This window comes from Saccostrea echinata, unplaced genomic scaffold (genome assembly GCF_033153115.1).
Source record: "Saccostrea echinata isolate AGI-Se365-2 ecotype Australia unplaced genomic scaffold, CSIRO_AGI_Sech_v1 ptg000054l, whole genome shotgun sequence".
NCBI classification, from domain to species: Eukaryota; Metazoa; Mollusca; class Bivalvia; order Ostreida; family Ostreidae; genus Saccostrea; species Saccostrea echinata.
In genome coordinates this window covers 46695492-46713518 of record NW_026889803.1, presented here as the reverse complement: position 1 = coordinate 46713518, position 18027 = coordinate 46695492, and the positions used below count along the sequence as shown (strand labels likewise).

At 35.3% G+C, this 18027-nt stretch overlaps 1 protein-coding gene across 1 annotated transcript; it reads right to left on the bottom strand.

Moving 5' to 3' along the window:
• Nucleotides 1-1449: 1449 nt before the first annotated feature.
• On the bottom strand, nucleotides 1450-16705 carry LOC133204955 (uncharacterized). Its single transcript, XM_061340696.1, has 18 exons — nucleotides 16583-16705; nucleotides 15175-15485; nucleotides 14683-14849; nucleotides 12238-12386; nucleotides 8488-11799; nucleotides 6854-7493; nucleotides 6312-6535; nucleotides 6124-6194; nucleotides 5889-5973; nucleotides 5624-5749; nucleotides 5223-5381; nucleotides 5026-5121; nucleotides 4633-4754; nucleotides 4369-4439; nucleotides 2964-3078; nucleotides 2287-2395; nucleotides 1874-2056; nucleotides 1450-1578 (listed from the first exon to the last, which is right to left on the bottom strand). Exons 1-18 carry the CDS (start codon nucleotides 16691-16693, stop codon nucleotides 1450-1452), a joined length of 6180 nt encoding a protein of 2059 aa, XP_061196680.1. The 5' UTR covers nucleotides 16694-16705.
• Nucleotides 16706-18027: the final 1322 nt, after the last annotated feature.

The following is an 18027-nucleotide window of genomic DNA, read 5'->3' as shown; positions in this document are numbered from 1 at the left end:
ATGACTGAGGATAATTTAAAGACAAAAAGTAAAAATCATTCTCCACTCAGATATAATACCGCCGTGTGTCTGTAGTAGAGAGCTGAACCTACCTCAGTGTGCCTTAAGTAGAGAACTGAACCTACCTTTGTGTGCCTGTAGTAGAGAACTGAACCTACCTCAGTGTGCATGTAATAGAGTACTGAACCTACCTCAGCTGCCTGTAGTTGATACCTGAACCTTTATCAGTGTGTCTTAAAAGAGATCTGAACCTATCTCAATGTGTCTGTAATAGATAACTGAACCTACCTCAGGAGGAACTGAACTGACTTCAGTGTGTCTGAAGTAGAGATCTGAACCTACCTCAGTGTGCCTGTAGTAAAGATCTGAACCTACTTCAGTGTGCCTGTATTAGAGATCTGAACCTACCTCAGTGTGCCTGTAGTAAAGATCTTAACCTACCTCAGTGTGCATGTATCAGAGAACTGAACCTACCTCAGTGTGCCTGTAATAGAGGAGTGAGCCCACCTCAGTGTACCTGTATATAGTAGAGAACTAAACCCTACCACAGTGTGCACACAACAACGATCTGAACTTTGCTCAGTGTCCCTGTAGTAGAAATGTGAACCTACCTCAGTGTGCCTGTAGTAAAGAACACACGTTTTTGACTTTTTCTTTCTTTGAGCCTGTATGACTCCTTGCTCCAGGGAATAGGTTTGGTCTGTAGCTGTGTTTAATAACTGTAAAAATAACTCTATATTAAAGTCTTATAGGAACACAATTCCATCTCATGTCTTAAACAGTTTCCTGTATATTTAGTGATTGTATGTATGTTTCCTATGCCTCTACAGTTGTACTTTACACAAGTAAAAAGAGTTTCTTGTATTGTGCACATAAACATCATGTACCTGTACCTTTTCTCGGATTTCAAAAGTTTTTATAAGGATGAAATAATTTTGTATTTTTCTCAAGTCAACAAAAAAATTGCTAATGGGTACAAAGTAAAATGGAGTTGTCAATGCACTCATTAAAAGTGAAAACAACAATTTTCTGATGAAATATCCTACCATAGATAGATAACAGATTTTTTTGGTGACTTCACATCGAGTTGTATTCTCTTCTGTATCCACGGAGGCTCTGCGTGATACAGACTGACTTAGTCGAGTGTTGGTTGGGGTTGCCATTCTTTTATTTTGGTTCACTCCAAGGTCATGAAGCACTCTCCTGTGGGACAGCTCTCTGTGTCTAAAGGTAATAAGTTCAATATTGAACTGAATAAAGAGACTAAACTTTGGTTCAAACCTTGAAGTACACAACTACTACATGTCAGTGCATTTCAACTGTTTATACTCTTATTGCAAGAAGTAATTTTAATATTTGTTTGCAACTGGAATATATTATAACAATCATGACTTTTTTAATAAAATGTTTAAATATTTACAACTATGCTGTTTTTCTGTCTTTATGTACCTACAGTATTTGCTCAAAAGCTGGAATGCCGAGTCTAAGAAGATCAGGAGGTGTGGTTGTGTCTTCCATTATCTGACAGACAAGTTCATCCATAGAGAACAGCTCTGGCTCCTGACAAGTCTGCAAGGTCTACAAAACACAGATATACTCAAAGGAAGGGTTTAAAGAATTAATAAGAATGCAATATTCAGAATTTCTTAAACTGAATTATATTCTGAAGGGTTAATGCTAGACTTGGATAAAATGGAACAAATTACAGTATGGATTCAGAAAACAATTCCAGAAGATTTTTTTCCTGACTTTATTTAGGCAGCAGTTATATCCAGGGCAACATATTTCCAGGAGCCAACTTTTTAAAGCCATGGATGATGTTTTTATGCTCATTTGTCAAAATAAAAAAAAAAACAAAGCAAGATTCCTCTACCTCAGCTGTTTGGAAGCCAAGCTGAATCCATTCTTTAGTTGCAAAGTGAGCTGACTCAGCGAGAGTGTATCCACAGCTGATAGTGGCAGTGTAACATTTAGGGAAGACAACCACAAACTGGTGGGGAGACTGAACACAACGACTCAAGTGGACCCCCTTCTGTAGGAGAATCTCAGGAGGCACCTGTAGATAAGAAATTAAACAGAGAAAGTCTTTATGAAGGACAGAGAGGACCATGGAATGTTTATCACAGTGTTACATAATTATTGCTTTTCTTTAAAGAATTTTCATCATTTAATATTTATTCAAAACCCTTGGTAATGTATGCTAATTTTCTTTTTGTCTAAGGTACGCCCTTAAATTACAAATGTATCATTAATTAATGTTCTACGCAATTCCAATGTGTAACTGACCATAGCAGTGTCCTCTTTGAGCCATCGGGGTGAGTTACTGACTAGAGTTGGAATAACCTCCTTCATCACAGATTTAAACTTGGCCTCCTCTTGAGCTGGCACAGCATACCTAAAATATACAGTTAAGTTGTTAAAGTCATGACCTATGAGGAAGGGATAAGACAGTTCTATATAAGAACACACATGTATATTTGAAGTTTGGTATCTGAAACTACAATATATCAAGTATCACAGTAAGTAAGTCTACTGTTCTGATTATACATGTACATGTATTAGGAATTCAAATCTAAAAAAAATCTGCATTCTAACTTGGAAGATTTATCAGCCTGCAGTGTTCCAGATAGTATGGTTAAACAAAGCATTTTTTTTCTATGACAATGCTTCAACTTTAATATGAAAGCACACTTTGGCCCTACATACAAGGTACTAGTTACTAATTTAAACACTTTCTTTATACAGGATTACAATACTGGAGTAAATGTGGTTAATTGGTATTTGTCAGAAAGAAAAGTGCATAATTCTAAAACATTCATAATACCCAGTAATCGATGACTAACTTCTGTATTTAAAAAGAATTGCTCTGACTGAAAAATCAACTAATCGCTGTATCAATAATCCATAAAATTCATAATGGTTTTCATTTGATAAAGAGACATTAATATTGCTGGGTTTCTCACCACACAATGTCCCCCTCTCCATGTAAATACTGGACGTATGGCAGATGATGGATGTCAGTGGACCAACAGGAGGCAGTGTACAGCATACCAACATGTAGAGTGGGTACTGTTACTCCTAAAAATTAACATACTGTATTGAAATTAGGAATTCAGTGACAAAGCATGCTGCCTGCCAAATAAAAATCTCCAGCCTTTCTCTTCTCTCAATCTGAAGAAAATATGTCTCATTCTACGATTTACTGTACTGTTGGAAGGTATAAAACTTTGTATAATGAGCAAGCAGAATTTTTTTCTCTCCATTAGCATTTTGTGAACGATACTATACATCAAATGTCCAGTTACTGCCCAAGAAGATATTAATGGATTATGAAATATTTACCTGATGCAGATCCTAGGTATCTCAGCAAAAACTGAGATGAGAGTTCTAGATTATGAAAAATTTATCTGGTACAGCTCCTAGTATCTCAAGACTGTCTGAGATAAGAGTTCTAGATTCTGATATATTTACCTGGTACAGGTCCTAGGTATCTCAACAGAGACTGTCTGAGATAAGAGTTCTAGATTCTGATATATTTACCTAGTACTGATCCTAGGTATCTCAGCAGAGACTGTCTGAGATAAGAGTTCTAGATTCTGATATATTTACCTGGTACTGATCCTAGGTATCTCGGCAGAGACTGTTTGAGATAAGAGTTCTAGATTCTAATATACTTACCTGGTACTGGTCCTAGGTATCTCAGCAGAGACTGTCTGAGATAGGAGTTCTAGATTCTAATATATTTACCTGGTACGGGTCCTGGGTATCTCAGCAGAGACTGTCTGAGATAAGAGTTCTAGATTCTAATATATTTACCTGGTACTGATCCTAGGTATCTCAGCAGAGACTGTCTGAGATAAGAGTTCTAGATTCTAATATACTTACCTGGAACTGGTCCTAGGTATCTCAGCAGAGACAGTCTGAGATAGGAGTTCTAGATTCTGATATATTTACCTGGTACGGGTCCTAGGTATCTCAGCAGAGACTGTCTGAGATAAGAGTTCTAGATTCTGATATATTTACCTGGTACAGGTCCTAGGTATCTCAGCAGAGACTGTCTGAGATAAGAGTTCTAGATTCTGATATATTTACCTGGTACGGGTCCTAGGTATCTCAACAGAGACTGTCTGAGATAGGAGTTCTAGATTCTGATATATTTACCTGGTATGGGTCCTAGGAATCTCAGCAGAGACTGTCTGAGATAGGAGTTCTAGATTCTGATATATTTACCTGGTACTGATCCTAGGTATCTCAGCAGAGACTGTCTGAGATAGGAGTTCTAGATTCTGATATATTTACCTGGTACAGGTCCTAGGTATCTCAGCAGAGACTGTCTGAGATAAGAGTTCTAGATTCTGATATATTTACCTGGTACGGGTCCTAGGTATCTCAACAGAGACTGGGAATGTTGTGGGAGCAGATTCAGGTTCCAGGGATGTCTAAAATTAACACAATCATTTAAGTTCTACACTGGCACTGGCAAAAATAATTTTAAGGCATTTAATTATCAATTTCGTTCTATTTTTTTTTAATGGCATGTGCAAAAATACTGGATACCATACATGCACAATTTTTGTAATTTGGTATCATTGTATCCTATATCTGATAAGTCAGATTTTATGTAATGTTTACTTAGAGTAATGGTTTTCTTTTTTGGTAGGAAATAAGCTACAGTTCTGGGTTTTTGTGTCTACATGGCCTCCATGGACTGCTATATGTCTGGTCCTGCTCCCGACTATCTCCCAGAACTGTTTCTAAAATGAAATAACAACCAAGCTTATTATAGGTGCAAACTAGTGAAGACAGTAATTCAGTAAAATAATGAGGTAGTACGGAGACAGTAAAACTAGTACACTGTATCACTAATAAAAAAAAGCTGGATTTTTCTGTCTTTTGTTAAATACTCTACAATTATTATACATGTACATATACTTATCTCATACAATAGCCATATAATTACACTGTAAATCTCAGTGACATTTGTTTGTTTTTTGTGTTTATTTTGTCTTATTTTGGGGGGCATACCTCCAACTCCTCTGTTTTTAGGGTCTGCTCCTTCAGGTGTTGTGAGGCAGTGTTCCTAGCCATCTGAATAAATCGACCCAAGGACATGTTCTTTCCCTGATAATTGAGCACATTGTAAATGTAATACATGTAACTACAAAACATATTAGTTACCTGTAACTTTCAACCAAAACATTACAATGTTTAAGTTTCTCTACCTTGACAATACAGTCTTCTTCCTGGTCCTCTCGTTTGACCTTCATTCTCTCAGCCTTGACCTGACCTTCAAGTTTAGATTTCTCCTCGGCAGTCAAGTCATTGTAAGAAAGCAGAAACTTACAGTATGCATCATACAGTTTAGTGCCTCGATCCTGTGCCTACAATATAGCAACATCAAACATTGTCAACAAAGAATGAACTTAATCTAAACATGGATACAAATTCAAAAAAAAAAAAAAAAATGAGAAAGAATCCAATGTTTATTCTTGATATTTATCATAGATTTCATCTTCATGAAGAAATTAATTCTTCTACAAACTGGAATGACAATCAGTGAAAACTCATTGAGAATAAGAAATCAATGTGAATAAGAACTTAAAATTAAAAATGCACATTCTACCATTTTTGGAACATTCATAGCATCAGCCACTCTGGCCCACTTCTTTTTCTCCACTTCATGCCTCATTCCACCAAAGTCCTGAATCGTTCTGTCCAGGTCACAAACATCCAGCTCCACCCCTCCTATCTACATCAAATACAGTCCCAATACACAGTCATGCCAACTTAAAAACAGCTAGTGGTAACAGTCATCACATTCTTTTTTTCAACATCAAACATCATTTACTGATTGTCTGTTTCAAGTAATGAAACTTGTGAAACTGTACCTCTGGTATCTGGATTTGTTCTGCTGGATTTAAAGCTTCCAGATGTTTTCTGATACACTCTAGCTTCTCCACATTTGGGCCAAACCTGAAAAATGAATGTGTATATTACGTTTTTATCTCAGATAATGTTAATCATGAGGACTCTTTGAAATGAATTTAAAGTTCAAATCATTATTGCAATATACACAATTGACAGAATTTTCTGCTATTTGTGAGAAACTATTGAACAAGTTACCTTTTAAACAGTTTGTGTGTATACTGTTTCTGAGAGGTAAACCTTATATCTTCACTGATTTTACCTTCCATCTGCATCCAAAAGTAAAACATAGATATAAAAATGAATACATCTCATTTCTCCAATAAAAAATATGATGTAGAAAAAGTTTTTATTTCAGCTTGGATATCACACCTAGTTTAGCGTACCTTCCAGCTGACTGGGGGTATGATTTTACACATCCCATATGGTTCTGCTCTTGGAGCAATGCTCTGGACGTATTGTAGGGGGCGCTGAAACTCTTCCTCGGTCGGGTAAAAGGTTGGTATTTCAGTAAGGCTAGTAGAGATCTCACGGGGAGATTGTGGTGTGTCTGACCGCAGGGATTTTAAAGGACTCTCTGAATCCCGTAATCTCAGATTCTTAGATCCAACTGAAATGACAATGAAAACATCATGCTAGATCTTAACTCATATTAACAAATATATGATCATACAAGTAAATAATTAATGAAAGAAATGTTTCAATAATATACTAAAAGCTTTGAACCATAAAAAGTATGAATTAAAATAACTCTTTTTATTGCTTTTACAATCCATTTTGTATATAGAAAGCATGTCAATTGAATCTGCAGACAACTGATAAACAAAATAAGTGATATTTATCCAATTTTGAACACATTTTATAAATCAGAATATTCTCTAAGAAAATGCTTAATGAGATACACTGACATGTTTTCCATCATACTTACCACTATTTTTTCTCGTCTTTGGTTGTTCAGGTGATGATTCCGAGTTACTGTTGGGATGAGTATTGGATTCTGACAATCTCGTAACACGTTGTTGTCGAACTGGACGGCGCTCAGGGACATTTGTTTGATGTTTATCATTATTACTTTTATCTTTATTACTTTTAATATTTGAGCCACTGAAATCCTGATTGACATTTCTCTTGGAAACATCACTACTTTCAGTAGAGTTGGAGTCACTCGATTTGCTAGATGATCTAGTACTTCTTCTTTCACCATGACTAAAATCTTTATTAAATTTTAACCTATTCCTTAACAGCTGTCTACCATGTGTTGTAGATTTAAGTGAATTTTTATTCATTTTTTTAAATCTAGAATTTTTAAAAGGGAAATCATGAGCTTCAGACATGAATTCTTTAAATTTTCTTTTATGAGGGAATGTGACTTCATCATCAGATGTTGAACGCTCTTCAACGTCATCGAGATCCTCCATGTAAAATTTGAGTGCATTTTGCTTCGCTTGTCTCCGTGGTAACCGCATGGCAATATAGTCATTAGGCAGTGTCATTACTTTATTGATCTTTGGTCCGATTGGTCGTTTCTTGGACGTTTGTCGAGTCACCTGCAAGGCACACTTAGGTGGCTGTATATAAAAAAAAGTTTAACAAGAACTAATGCATTTTCCAATTTATGTTATATATATTCAAATCGGTTCACCCATTTGTTAATTCAAACCATAAAGAAGATGTTAAATTTATGCTTTTATTTGAAGTGAAACCTTAACTCTCCTGTTAACATTTTATAAATCCAAACAGCAAACTAAATAACATTACAAACAAGAACCTATACCATAGCACATAATACAAACAAAAACAAAACATTTCTGTGAGACAGATATACCAAAATTAACACATCTCTAGAAAATGCAAACATAATGAGTAAATTCAGTAAGCACCAGCTAGTGTGTAACAAAAGCACTAATATTTAAAGCACTGGCATATTTAATGTAATTGTTTATAATACTTCAAGAGATAAAAGCTGAGAATTCTACCTCATACAAAATCACCTTAGATGTTAATTTTTGTATGTATAGAAAAGAAAAAGAAAGTATTAAAACAAAAAAGATTCTGTATCTAGATTTAGAGTTACATTACAAAAATATCAGAGGTTTTACAATATTTTTGTTTATACTCTTCCATCAGCACAGTGATTTATCTGAAAGATGGATTGCATAAACAACCTGTGCTCTCTTTTACAAAAAAACTTGCAACTAAGATCAAAAACTATTTGATTGTAAAAATATTACAAAATTTACCATTCTTTCAAAAATTGTTTGCATGAAAATAACTTTCAAAATTCTTTTTAAAAAATATTAATCCCATTTCCATATTAATGTAAAGAAGAAAGTTATTCACAAAATTATATTTGGTCTTTGTAAATTGACCTCTATGTTGAATTTTTAGAATATGTGTTCTCAATGCTGGGTTAGTATTTTTCAACTCATTATTTGATCAGCTACTTTAAATCAATTATCATAATACAAGTATCATCGTTTTAAATTTTAAAATGTCTTATTAGAATTGACTAGAGAAAAAAGTTCAGGCACATGGTGCATATACCAGAGTATACATGCATTAGAAATACCATGAGGACATTATAGCAGGGGGTAAAGGGTACAACCCCTTCCTTTGCTGGCAGTTTATATTGGGAACAGAACAATTATTTCTGTCATGTATATTTCTGTCCATGATTAGGATGTTCCTATTTTCATCAATAGATTTACTACTATAACTTCCATCACAAGATTTTCTCTTGTTTTCCTGAAGAATATGAGAATCAACATTGAGAATCTGACAGTTTTCCATGGAATCCATCAACTGTGATGAAGGAGTGTTTGATTGATGTTGCTCTGTATCCTTGCTTTCTCCATGTTTTCCTTTATCCTTAGTCTCAACATCATTATTGTTACTGCTATCTAAAAGTCCATGCTGTACATACTGTCCAAACCAAGGAGAGGCTTGAGACTGTGAAACTCTGGTATTGCAATTCTCATCAACTTCTGAAGGGTGGATCCGAAATTCCTTTAGAAAGTCTTTTCTGCATTTAAACCTCACATTATCTGTCTCACTCTCTGATGAGAGAGATTCCTGAGGAATTGTTGGCTGCAGAGGTGGGGAGAGGTATGAAGTAACCATTGGTTTCTGTAGAGAATCATCAGTAAGAACTGACACAGCAGCAGTCTCAGACACTTCTGCTTCCTTCCTGCTCATATTTAGACAATCATTGAGGTTCCTTAATAGATCAGGCATCAGGTTTGTCTGGGTGATACTGGGAAGCTTCTCTCTTGAATTCCGGGATATCTGCCGTGCAGACTGTTCTGTCAGTGGCAACAGGTGTCTGTCTGAGATAGAGGTGGGTGTCATTACTGAATCATGCGACAACTGCCGTGTAGAATGTGTGGCAAGTGGTGCATGGTGATTCTGAGAGCCAGAGCAATGTTTCTCTTCTAATTCATAGGAAGAATGGTTGATAAGTGGTGCTGGGTGGCTCTGGGTATCATTGGACAATGTCTCCATAGAGGATGTATCACTCAGAGGTCGACTGATGGATTGTGGGAAATGAACATCACTAAAAGGCTGACCTTTGGATTTTGCGAAATCGATTACAGGTTTTTTATTTGATTTCCAGACAATCCCTGGCATATGTGGAGGCCTCTGAAAGACATTACTTCCTAGCTTAATTGCATCTGTCTTAATCATAAGTGGTCGCTTCAAGGACAAACAATTAACTGCATGGAGTTTTGGTAGATTGGAATCTGTTTCCTCTGCTGCAAATGTTTCTTTATTGGAATCTGTATGTAGGTCAAGTGGTACAATTTGATCTCCACTACAGTCCACACGTCCAGGTGATTTCAGTTCCTCAGTATCAACATTCATGCTGTTGTTTAGAGGGGCAACAACCTTTGAAGAAACATCACTCTTAACTAAACAATAAGGCAGAACAACATTGACCTGTCTTCTCTCATCACACCTGTTCTGTACCTTGAGGCCAATTCCTAGGTGTTTAACAATCTGTTCATTTGATGACATCTCAGTTTGCTCTCTCTTAGATTTGTGATGAATGATGATTTTGTCTGTTTCTATCTTTATAGAAGTAATACCCTGATTGAGTAAAGAGGGTACATGTATGAGTCTTTCTGAGCTTAGAGGAATCAGAGAAAGATCCCTGTTACAAATTTCAGTATTCTTTCCTGATCCATGCTTTTGCTCTTTTGGTAAACTTAGATCTAGAGGAACATCCTTATCCTGTTCATACACTGGTTTATTTTCAGAGTTTTTGGTATATTCCAAACCTGCTGCAGTATGCCTATACTCAAAATCTTGAGGTTTGTTAGCACCAACAATACAGGCTTCACTGTTAGACATCAATTCTGTAGAACTCTTTAGCTTTTGTTGATTTTCATAAAACAGGTCACCTGCTAGTGATGGCGAAGTGATCTTCCTGATATCTGAGATATTATCCCCATTCTGAACGTAAGACAAACCTGTATCTTCCATTTTGGAATCATCTGTAACATTTCCTGGGTATGTACTTTTAGTCACATCACAACTCTTACCACTACATATGACTTCATGGTCAGGGACTCTTCGCACTTCCACACAAAATGAATGTGCAGAAGTCTGAGAAGTATTCAAAACAGTGTTTGGAGACTCTTTCTTGTTCACAGCATCACCTTCAGGATAAAACTGATCTTGGTTTGATAAAGTTGTATCTTGTGATAAAGTGCAAATCTGTCCCTCTTGTTGGACTGAGTTGGAGCAAGCTGATTCAGGATTACTGGATGCTAAGTCATTTGTGTTCCCTGGTTGTAAAAATGGCTCAGAAAATACACTTAAACCTCCATGATCTAAATCAAGGAAATCTGGTTCCTCTTTCAGAACAAGCTCTGGTATTTCCTGTAAATAGGTCAATCCATTAGAAGACAAAATAGACTGATACTCCTCATCAGAAAGATCTTGTTCCTCCTTCAAAGTAAGCATCTCCTCTACTCCTTCCTCTGTCTGATGTGATGGTTGTACACTGGTACCAGAATTAGTTTGCTGTTCTTCTGTCTCTATTTTACAAATCTTGATGGCAGAGGTAGCAAACAGAACATCATCATCGGACAAACGAGTCTGAATCACTGTCGCAATGGCTTTCTCTACAGGGGAATTCTGCTTAGCAGCATCCAACATGTCATCAGTCAACATTTTGATGTCTTCTGTAACTTCTGACTGGACAGTCTGAAGCATGTTACCATCTGATGTTTGGACATTCTCTGCATTATCTTTGTTTACTAGGTCACACTCCTCTTGTACATCAGAGTACAATTCAGGCGGATGATCATTCTCAGACAGATTGTAGAAATCAGGAGGGATAAGTGGAAACAGGTCAGGGAAGTTTGAGATACATAAGTTGGTGAGAGAAGCATCTATGTTAGTGCTATATGCTGGTGTAAATATATTCTGGCATTCCACAAGACAAGTGCAGTCCACCATTCTACCATGCAAACTACAGGATACAATGTCACTACAAGCAACACCAAGTGCTTTTGTTACCTTGTTAGCTTTATTTTGTTCTTCAGCAGGTTCTGTTTTCTTGAACTTGACAGGTGGAGCCTTTTGGGTCAGTGTGGCCACAGCCTTCCTCTTGGAAGCTAGTCTATCCTTTCCCAATCTTCTCTTTCCGAGCCTGTTGTTGATGATCTTTGATGGTGAGGTCTCTTTAATAGGTGGAGTTTTGACAGGAGTGATGTTCAATGCCCTTGCAGGCCGTCCACGGCGAGCGAGAGGTGACTTGGTTTTTGGTGTCTTGTCTAGTCTTTTGACTCCAGCCAGACCCCTACATGTCTCTGGTGTACCCGCACTGGCTCGGGCAGCCTTCTTACATGGTGTTGTAAATTTGTTCACCTGAAAATAGCATTTAATCTTATTACAAATTTACATACTGTAAATCACTTTTTATTCGTGAGAACTTTATTTTTGTGTAATTGTGCAAGACTGACTTCTGGCAAAAATTTCATTCTTGCACACATTTACATATTTTTATTATTAAAGATTATATAAAACAATAACCAACGTTCATGAAAATTTTGTTTAGCTAATAAATCCTAAAAAATTTTGTCATGAATAAAAGTCTCACAAAAATTTGGTTATCTACGATAATACAATCCGATCAGAAACATGTAATTATCTATCAAGTTAGGCTTTGAACTGTCAATTCTGTCAAATGATAACTCTATTAAGATGTAAACCTAGTAATTCATTAAATGTATTTACAAAAGGGAGTCAATGAGTGACCATATCAGAATAACTCAGTGTTATATAGTGTTGTGTGTGTTAACTGACCGGTGTAAACATCGGCTCCTCTGTTCCATTACTGATACTGGTGGAGGAGGAGGAAGAGGAGCTGTCTCTACCATTACGCCCACTCAAACTGCTGTTGTCATAACGACTGTAGTTAAAGAAGTCCAAATGTGGCGGCAAAAGAGATGTTCCTGTAAAGAAAGCCATTACAACAGACAATTATACACCACATATTAATTGGATAAAACAGTGGATAAACAAGATGTGATTGTGTAAAGAAAAACTAGAAATATGTCCATAGGACATGAATGCCCCGCCAAGGGTATATTAGTAATACAACATTTTAACACAAATTGAGAAAAGTGAGGTCAAGGTCAAAGGAAAGGTCAAGGTCAAAAAATATTGCTGCAGTTGAATAGCTTACATCAGTATGTATCAGCATATGACGTTTGATTCAGAAACTAATTTAAGAAAAGTGAGGTCAAGATCAAAGGAAAGGTCAAGATCAAAAAATGTTAATGTAGTTAAAAAAGGTTACATCAGTATGTATTAGCATATGAAGTTTGATGAAAATATTATGAATGGTTTCTTTAAAACTGAGCTAAACACTAATTTAAGAAAAGTGAGGTCAAGGTCAAAGGAAAGGTCAAGGTCAAAAAATATTGATGCAGTTGAATAGCTCTCATCAGTATGTATCAGTAAATGAAGTTTGACACTAATTTAAGAAAAGTGAGGTCAAGGTCAAAGGAAAGGTCAAGGTCAAAAAAGGTTGATGCAGTTGAATAGCTTACATCAGTATGTATTAGCATATGAAGTTTGATGAAAATATTATGAATGGTTTCTTTAAAACTGAGCTAAACACTAATTTAAGAAAAGTGAGGTCAAGGTCAAAGGAAAGGTCAAGGTCAAAAAATATTGATGCAGTTGAATAGCTCTCATCAGTATGTATCAGCATATGAAGTTTGACACTAATTTAAGAAAAGTGAGGTCAAGGTCAAAGGAAAGGTCAAGGTCAAAAAATGTTGATGCAGTTGAATAGCTCTCATCAGTATGTATCAGCATATGAAGTTTGATAACACTATCTTGAATGGTATCTTTAAAACTGAGCTAAAAACTTATTTAAGAAAAGTGAGGTAAAGGTCAAAGGAAAGGTCAAGGTAAAAAATATTGATGCAGTTGAATAGCTCTCATCAGTATGTATCAGCATATGAAGTTTGTTAAAAATATCTTGAATGGTTTCATTAAAACAGAGCTAAACATTAATTTAAGAAAAGTGAGGTCAAGGTCAAAATAAAGGTCAAGGTCAAAAAAATGTTGATGCAATTGAATAGCTTACATCAGTATGTATCAACATATGAAGTTTGATTACACTATCTTGAATGGTATCTTTAAAACTGAGCTAAACACTAATTTAAGAAAAGTGAGGTCAAGGTCAAAGGAAAGGTCAAGGTCAAAAAATGTTGATGCAGTTGCATAGCCCTCATCAATATCTATCAGCATATGAAGTTTGATAAAAATATCTTGGATAGTTTCTTTGAAACTGAGCTTTGAACAGAGCTAAACGCAAAGTGTGACGGAAGGACAGACGGAAGGACGGAAGGACAGAAGGACGGAAGGACAGAAGGACGGAAGACGGACATGACAAACACTATATGCCCCGGCCATATTCATGGCGGGGCATAAAAAATCAAGAAATGTTTTTAGAAACATGTATGCCCTTAAGGGGCAATATTAAAAAGAATTAACTTTAAATTTAGAATGTCTGTGATGAAAGTGTGACCTCAAAATCAATAGGGATTATCTACTCTTTGAGGGAACAAATGTACCAAGTTTGATGTCTGTCAAGCAAAGGGTTCTGAGAATATGACCTTTTTCAAAATGACCTTGTAGCAGGGTCTCGTTATACTCTATGTGCCAAGTTTAAGGCTTTAATGTTTCTCTATTACATCATGTCCATAATTATGACCATGATATACACATTTCCAATCCCTTTGACCTTGATCTATATTAAATGACCTTGAATAAGAGTTATTTTATACTTTTTTCATCATAAGTGTTCTCTGTGTCAAGAATGAATATCGAATGTTTCTGCTTTACAAGATTAATTACCAAAACAAATTTTATTCTTCCAATCCCTGTGTGTCCTTGACTCTGTATCAAGGTCATGTCACACTCTGTGATCAAAAGATAATATCTGATCAAATGTAAGTCCCCATAATGTTTACTGTACTTCAAAAGGCTGTGAGCAAGGTAAAAACTACAGACAGACTAAAAGACAAACATACAAAAAACAATGTGCTACTTGGTCATAGATCTTGAAAAGAAATAAAGCAAAAATTTAAACAATTATTAAAACAAAAATGAATAGTAAACATCAAAATTTGTGAAGTAATAGTGAAACACAACTTTAACAGTATGATAAACCAACAAATACATATTGATTATGGAGAAGGGACAAGAAAGGTTGAAATCACAGATTCTCTGTACCTCTGAGACACAGGAAAGTCAGGAAGTCCTCGGTTTTTGCCCTCTTTGGAAATACGATAGTGGACGATGTTGTAGCTTTTGGCACTGGAGTAGAGCTGGTTTCTGAAGAAGGAGTAATAGTGTTGGGTTGGTTCATGGCAAACTTCCTCTGGGCACGTACCTTGGTCCTGAAATGTATTTCAATGTACATCAAGTTCAACATTGATGGATCTTTTAATGTTAGTGTTACTACAACTGCATCATGTTTCTATCAAATAAATTTCAGTGTCAATCTGATTAATGTAACTGCATCTGAGAACACTTCTTAGAAAACACATAACTTCTTTTACTTGACTTGTTAACTGAAGGTCAAAGATTTCTTTACATTTAATATATACATGCACATGTAAATCAAATGTCAATTCATGTTGAGTATTCAAATTGAGAACAACAAATGAAATAACAGTACTAGATGGCAACAAAATAAAACAATTGGATCTTAAGATTTCTCACTTTTTGGATTGAAGAGTAGACGTGTTGATTGGTAAGGATACTGTTGAGTCCTGGCTGGTCTCGTCCACGCTGTTTACAGACTGACCACTAGTGACCGGTGTGGACGGAACGTTTGGTGAGCTGAAGCTCCGAGTCATCCTTGTTGTTGATGGCTTGGTTTTGATTGGTCGAAATCCTGCATCACTAGGCGTTTTCCAGTCAGTTGCTGTATCTGGTTTGGATGTTGAAGCTTTTTTAGATTCTTGCAGTGATGCATACAAAGCTTTCTTTAGTTCACGTTCCTCTTTCCAAGATAAGCCAGCTGTGATATCCTAAAATCACAAGCAAAACATGTAGTTACCAACCCCAACAATAAATATCTTGAGAAGATAGTAAGTTTCTAGAACTTGTCTCCAAATCCATTTGTTTACCTAGCTGTGACAATGAATTATGTTCAAACCAAACCAATGGTGTATATACAGGTATAAACATATAATCTTGTAATAAATAATTGGGTGATATATACAGGTAAACTTTAGTATCTTAACATCGAATATGTCAACAACTTGGGATATGTCGATGTCCACAGTCCCAGCAGTATCTTCTATATACATGTACATGTATATACATGTACATTTAAATGATTTGACAAAAAACATGCATATGTTGACCTCGGTAATGTCAACTATGTCATGATTAACAGTTAGTGTAATATTACTAATAAATTACTAATTATAAATGCACACGCTTGTGCCTATTTATTTATATCAAAACCTATGAAAAGTATGATCTGAAAAAGGCAACTGAATTACAATAAATGAGAAACACAATGAATCAAATAAATTATGTAAGAAATTAAACAACTTATTTCTGATATTTGTGGTAAAAATGCATTCAACGGATAACAATTTGGCAATGAAAAATAATGACACATTCAAACGGTGATTCAATCAAATAGTCTTGATTCAAACATATGTACCATTCTCTGTGTTTAGTTCAAATAAAGCAAAAAATGTTAATTTGTTTTCTTTCTTGTAGGGTTCTATGTTTAGACAGCGCATTTCATATCCTGTTCTTACAAAATGCAAACATAACATGATTTGGAACATTGAACATTTAGTAAAATTTAAAAACTTTTAAAAATATGGAAAAGAACACATTTTATCATTTAGATATTTTAGTTATTACTTTTTATGCAATTAAGAAAGAGAGGAATTGCTGAAACTGTTGAATTCATATCCATTTACCATGTAACAAACTCATTTGCCATATCAATAAATCTTGGGCCCTGCATCTCAACTCTGTTATCTTGACACCCCAGATATCTTGACATTTTCAAATAGTTCTGCCAATGTCAAGATTTCGAAGTTTACCTGTATTTCATTTATCAATTTATTTGGGAAAACAAACAACTATTCAGGGGACCTACATAGCTTTTTGGGGAGATGTTTCTCTTGGGTCTCTTAGATCTGTGGGGCACTGCTGGCTCTGAAACAACAGGAGGCTTCTTACTTCCTGAGGAACTTCTTCTCCCAACCATGTTTGAAATCTTTCCTTCCTAACATAAAAAATGAATACACATATATAAAATAACCATGTTCTTTCTTTGATTTGAAGATAAATTGAACTGTTGAACATTTTGTCCCAAGAAAGTGACAAAAAAAGTAAATATCGCTTAATCAAACCATATTCATTTTACAACTTAAATCTTTACTTTGTCTTTTAAATTGATGTTTATGTTAAAAACCCTTTTTGAGTTATAATTTTTAAGTGAGACAAACATTAAATGTCTTTATTCTACTAGCCCTCATCATGCTCTCATTTATTTGAGAAAACATACAGTCAAACTTCGATATCTTGAACCCGATTAGACAGAGAAAAAACTTCGAGATATCCAAGGATTCGAGATATCAGGGGTAAAATACTTTAAGAATAAATGGTTGGGACTTCCAGATCACTTCGACATATCCATGGTATTCAAGATATCAGACTTCGAGATATTGAAGTTCAACTGTATATAGAAAGACACATTACATTTTCAAATGGCATTTGCAATTGTAACGTGAAGCGCTCACCCATTCAAGGGTTATGCAAGCTCGCCGTTGCTTAACTTGCCTGAAATACAGGGAGACTCTACTGCACCACTAGAAGTTACCTCACTAGCAAGGCAGTATAAGTTCCCTATGTACTGTCCACTACACAATGTTTCTTAGAGAGAAATCTGTACTATTTGGTACTATGTGAAGGAATATATATCCATTGCATCCAGGTTCATTAAAAGGACCCTGTCCCAATTGAAAATTGACTCTTCTCCCCCAAAAAATTTAGGTAAAAATTCCCAAATGACAAGCAGATTAAATTTTTCATCGCTGAAACAGCTCAATGTTTAGAGCACAAGACGACTAGTGATGCAGGGATCCTGGGTTTGATTCCCAGTCCAACCATAATTTTTCTCCCTTTCATGTTACACATTATCTAAGAATTACATCATTTATTACAATTTCATTTATTACTGGAACAATTTCAACAGTGAAATACTGTACAGTAATTTATCCAATGTGACCAAACAGTTACTTTTTAAAAGACATTTAAAGAAACATTTTTACAGAATAGCTTTTTAAATACTTGGCATACAAATATTAACAAACAAATCTCAAAAGACGCTCTTTTATTCAGAGTTTCTTTTTTAATGACGTAATTATATGTATGTAACTTTAGAATTTTATTATAATTTCTAACACACATGTGTTAAATTAATTTATTCATCCTTCTTAAATTACGTTTATTTGTGTTTTATTGTACAACGCTTTTGATTAATTTTATTAATATTCAGTGCTTTATAAATTTATTATTATTACTTCTTAAATGAAATAA

Bases quoted from the DNA above. Each gene is read 5' to 3' on its own strand.
- LOC133204955 (XM_061340696.1), bottom strand. From the start codon at position 16,693: ATGGTTGGGAGAAGAAGTTCCTCAGGAAGTAAGAAGCCTCCTGTTGTT. The intron at 12,387-14,682 runs GTACAGAGAATC...CTTTCTTTACAG, and splicing joins GACTTTCCTGTGTCTCAGAG to GAACATCTCTTTTGCCGCCA. The intron at 4,440-4,632 runs GTAAACATTACA...TGTTAATTTTAG, and splicing joins AAAGAAAACCATTACTCTAA to ACATCCCTGGAACCTGAATC.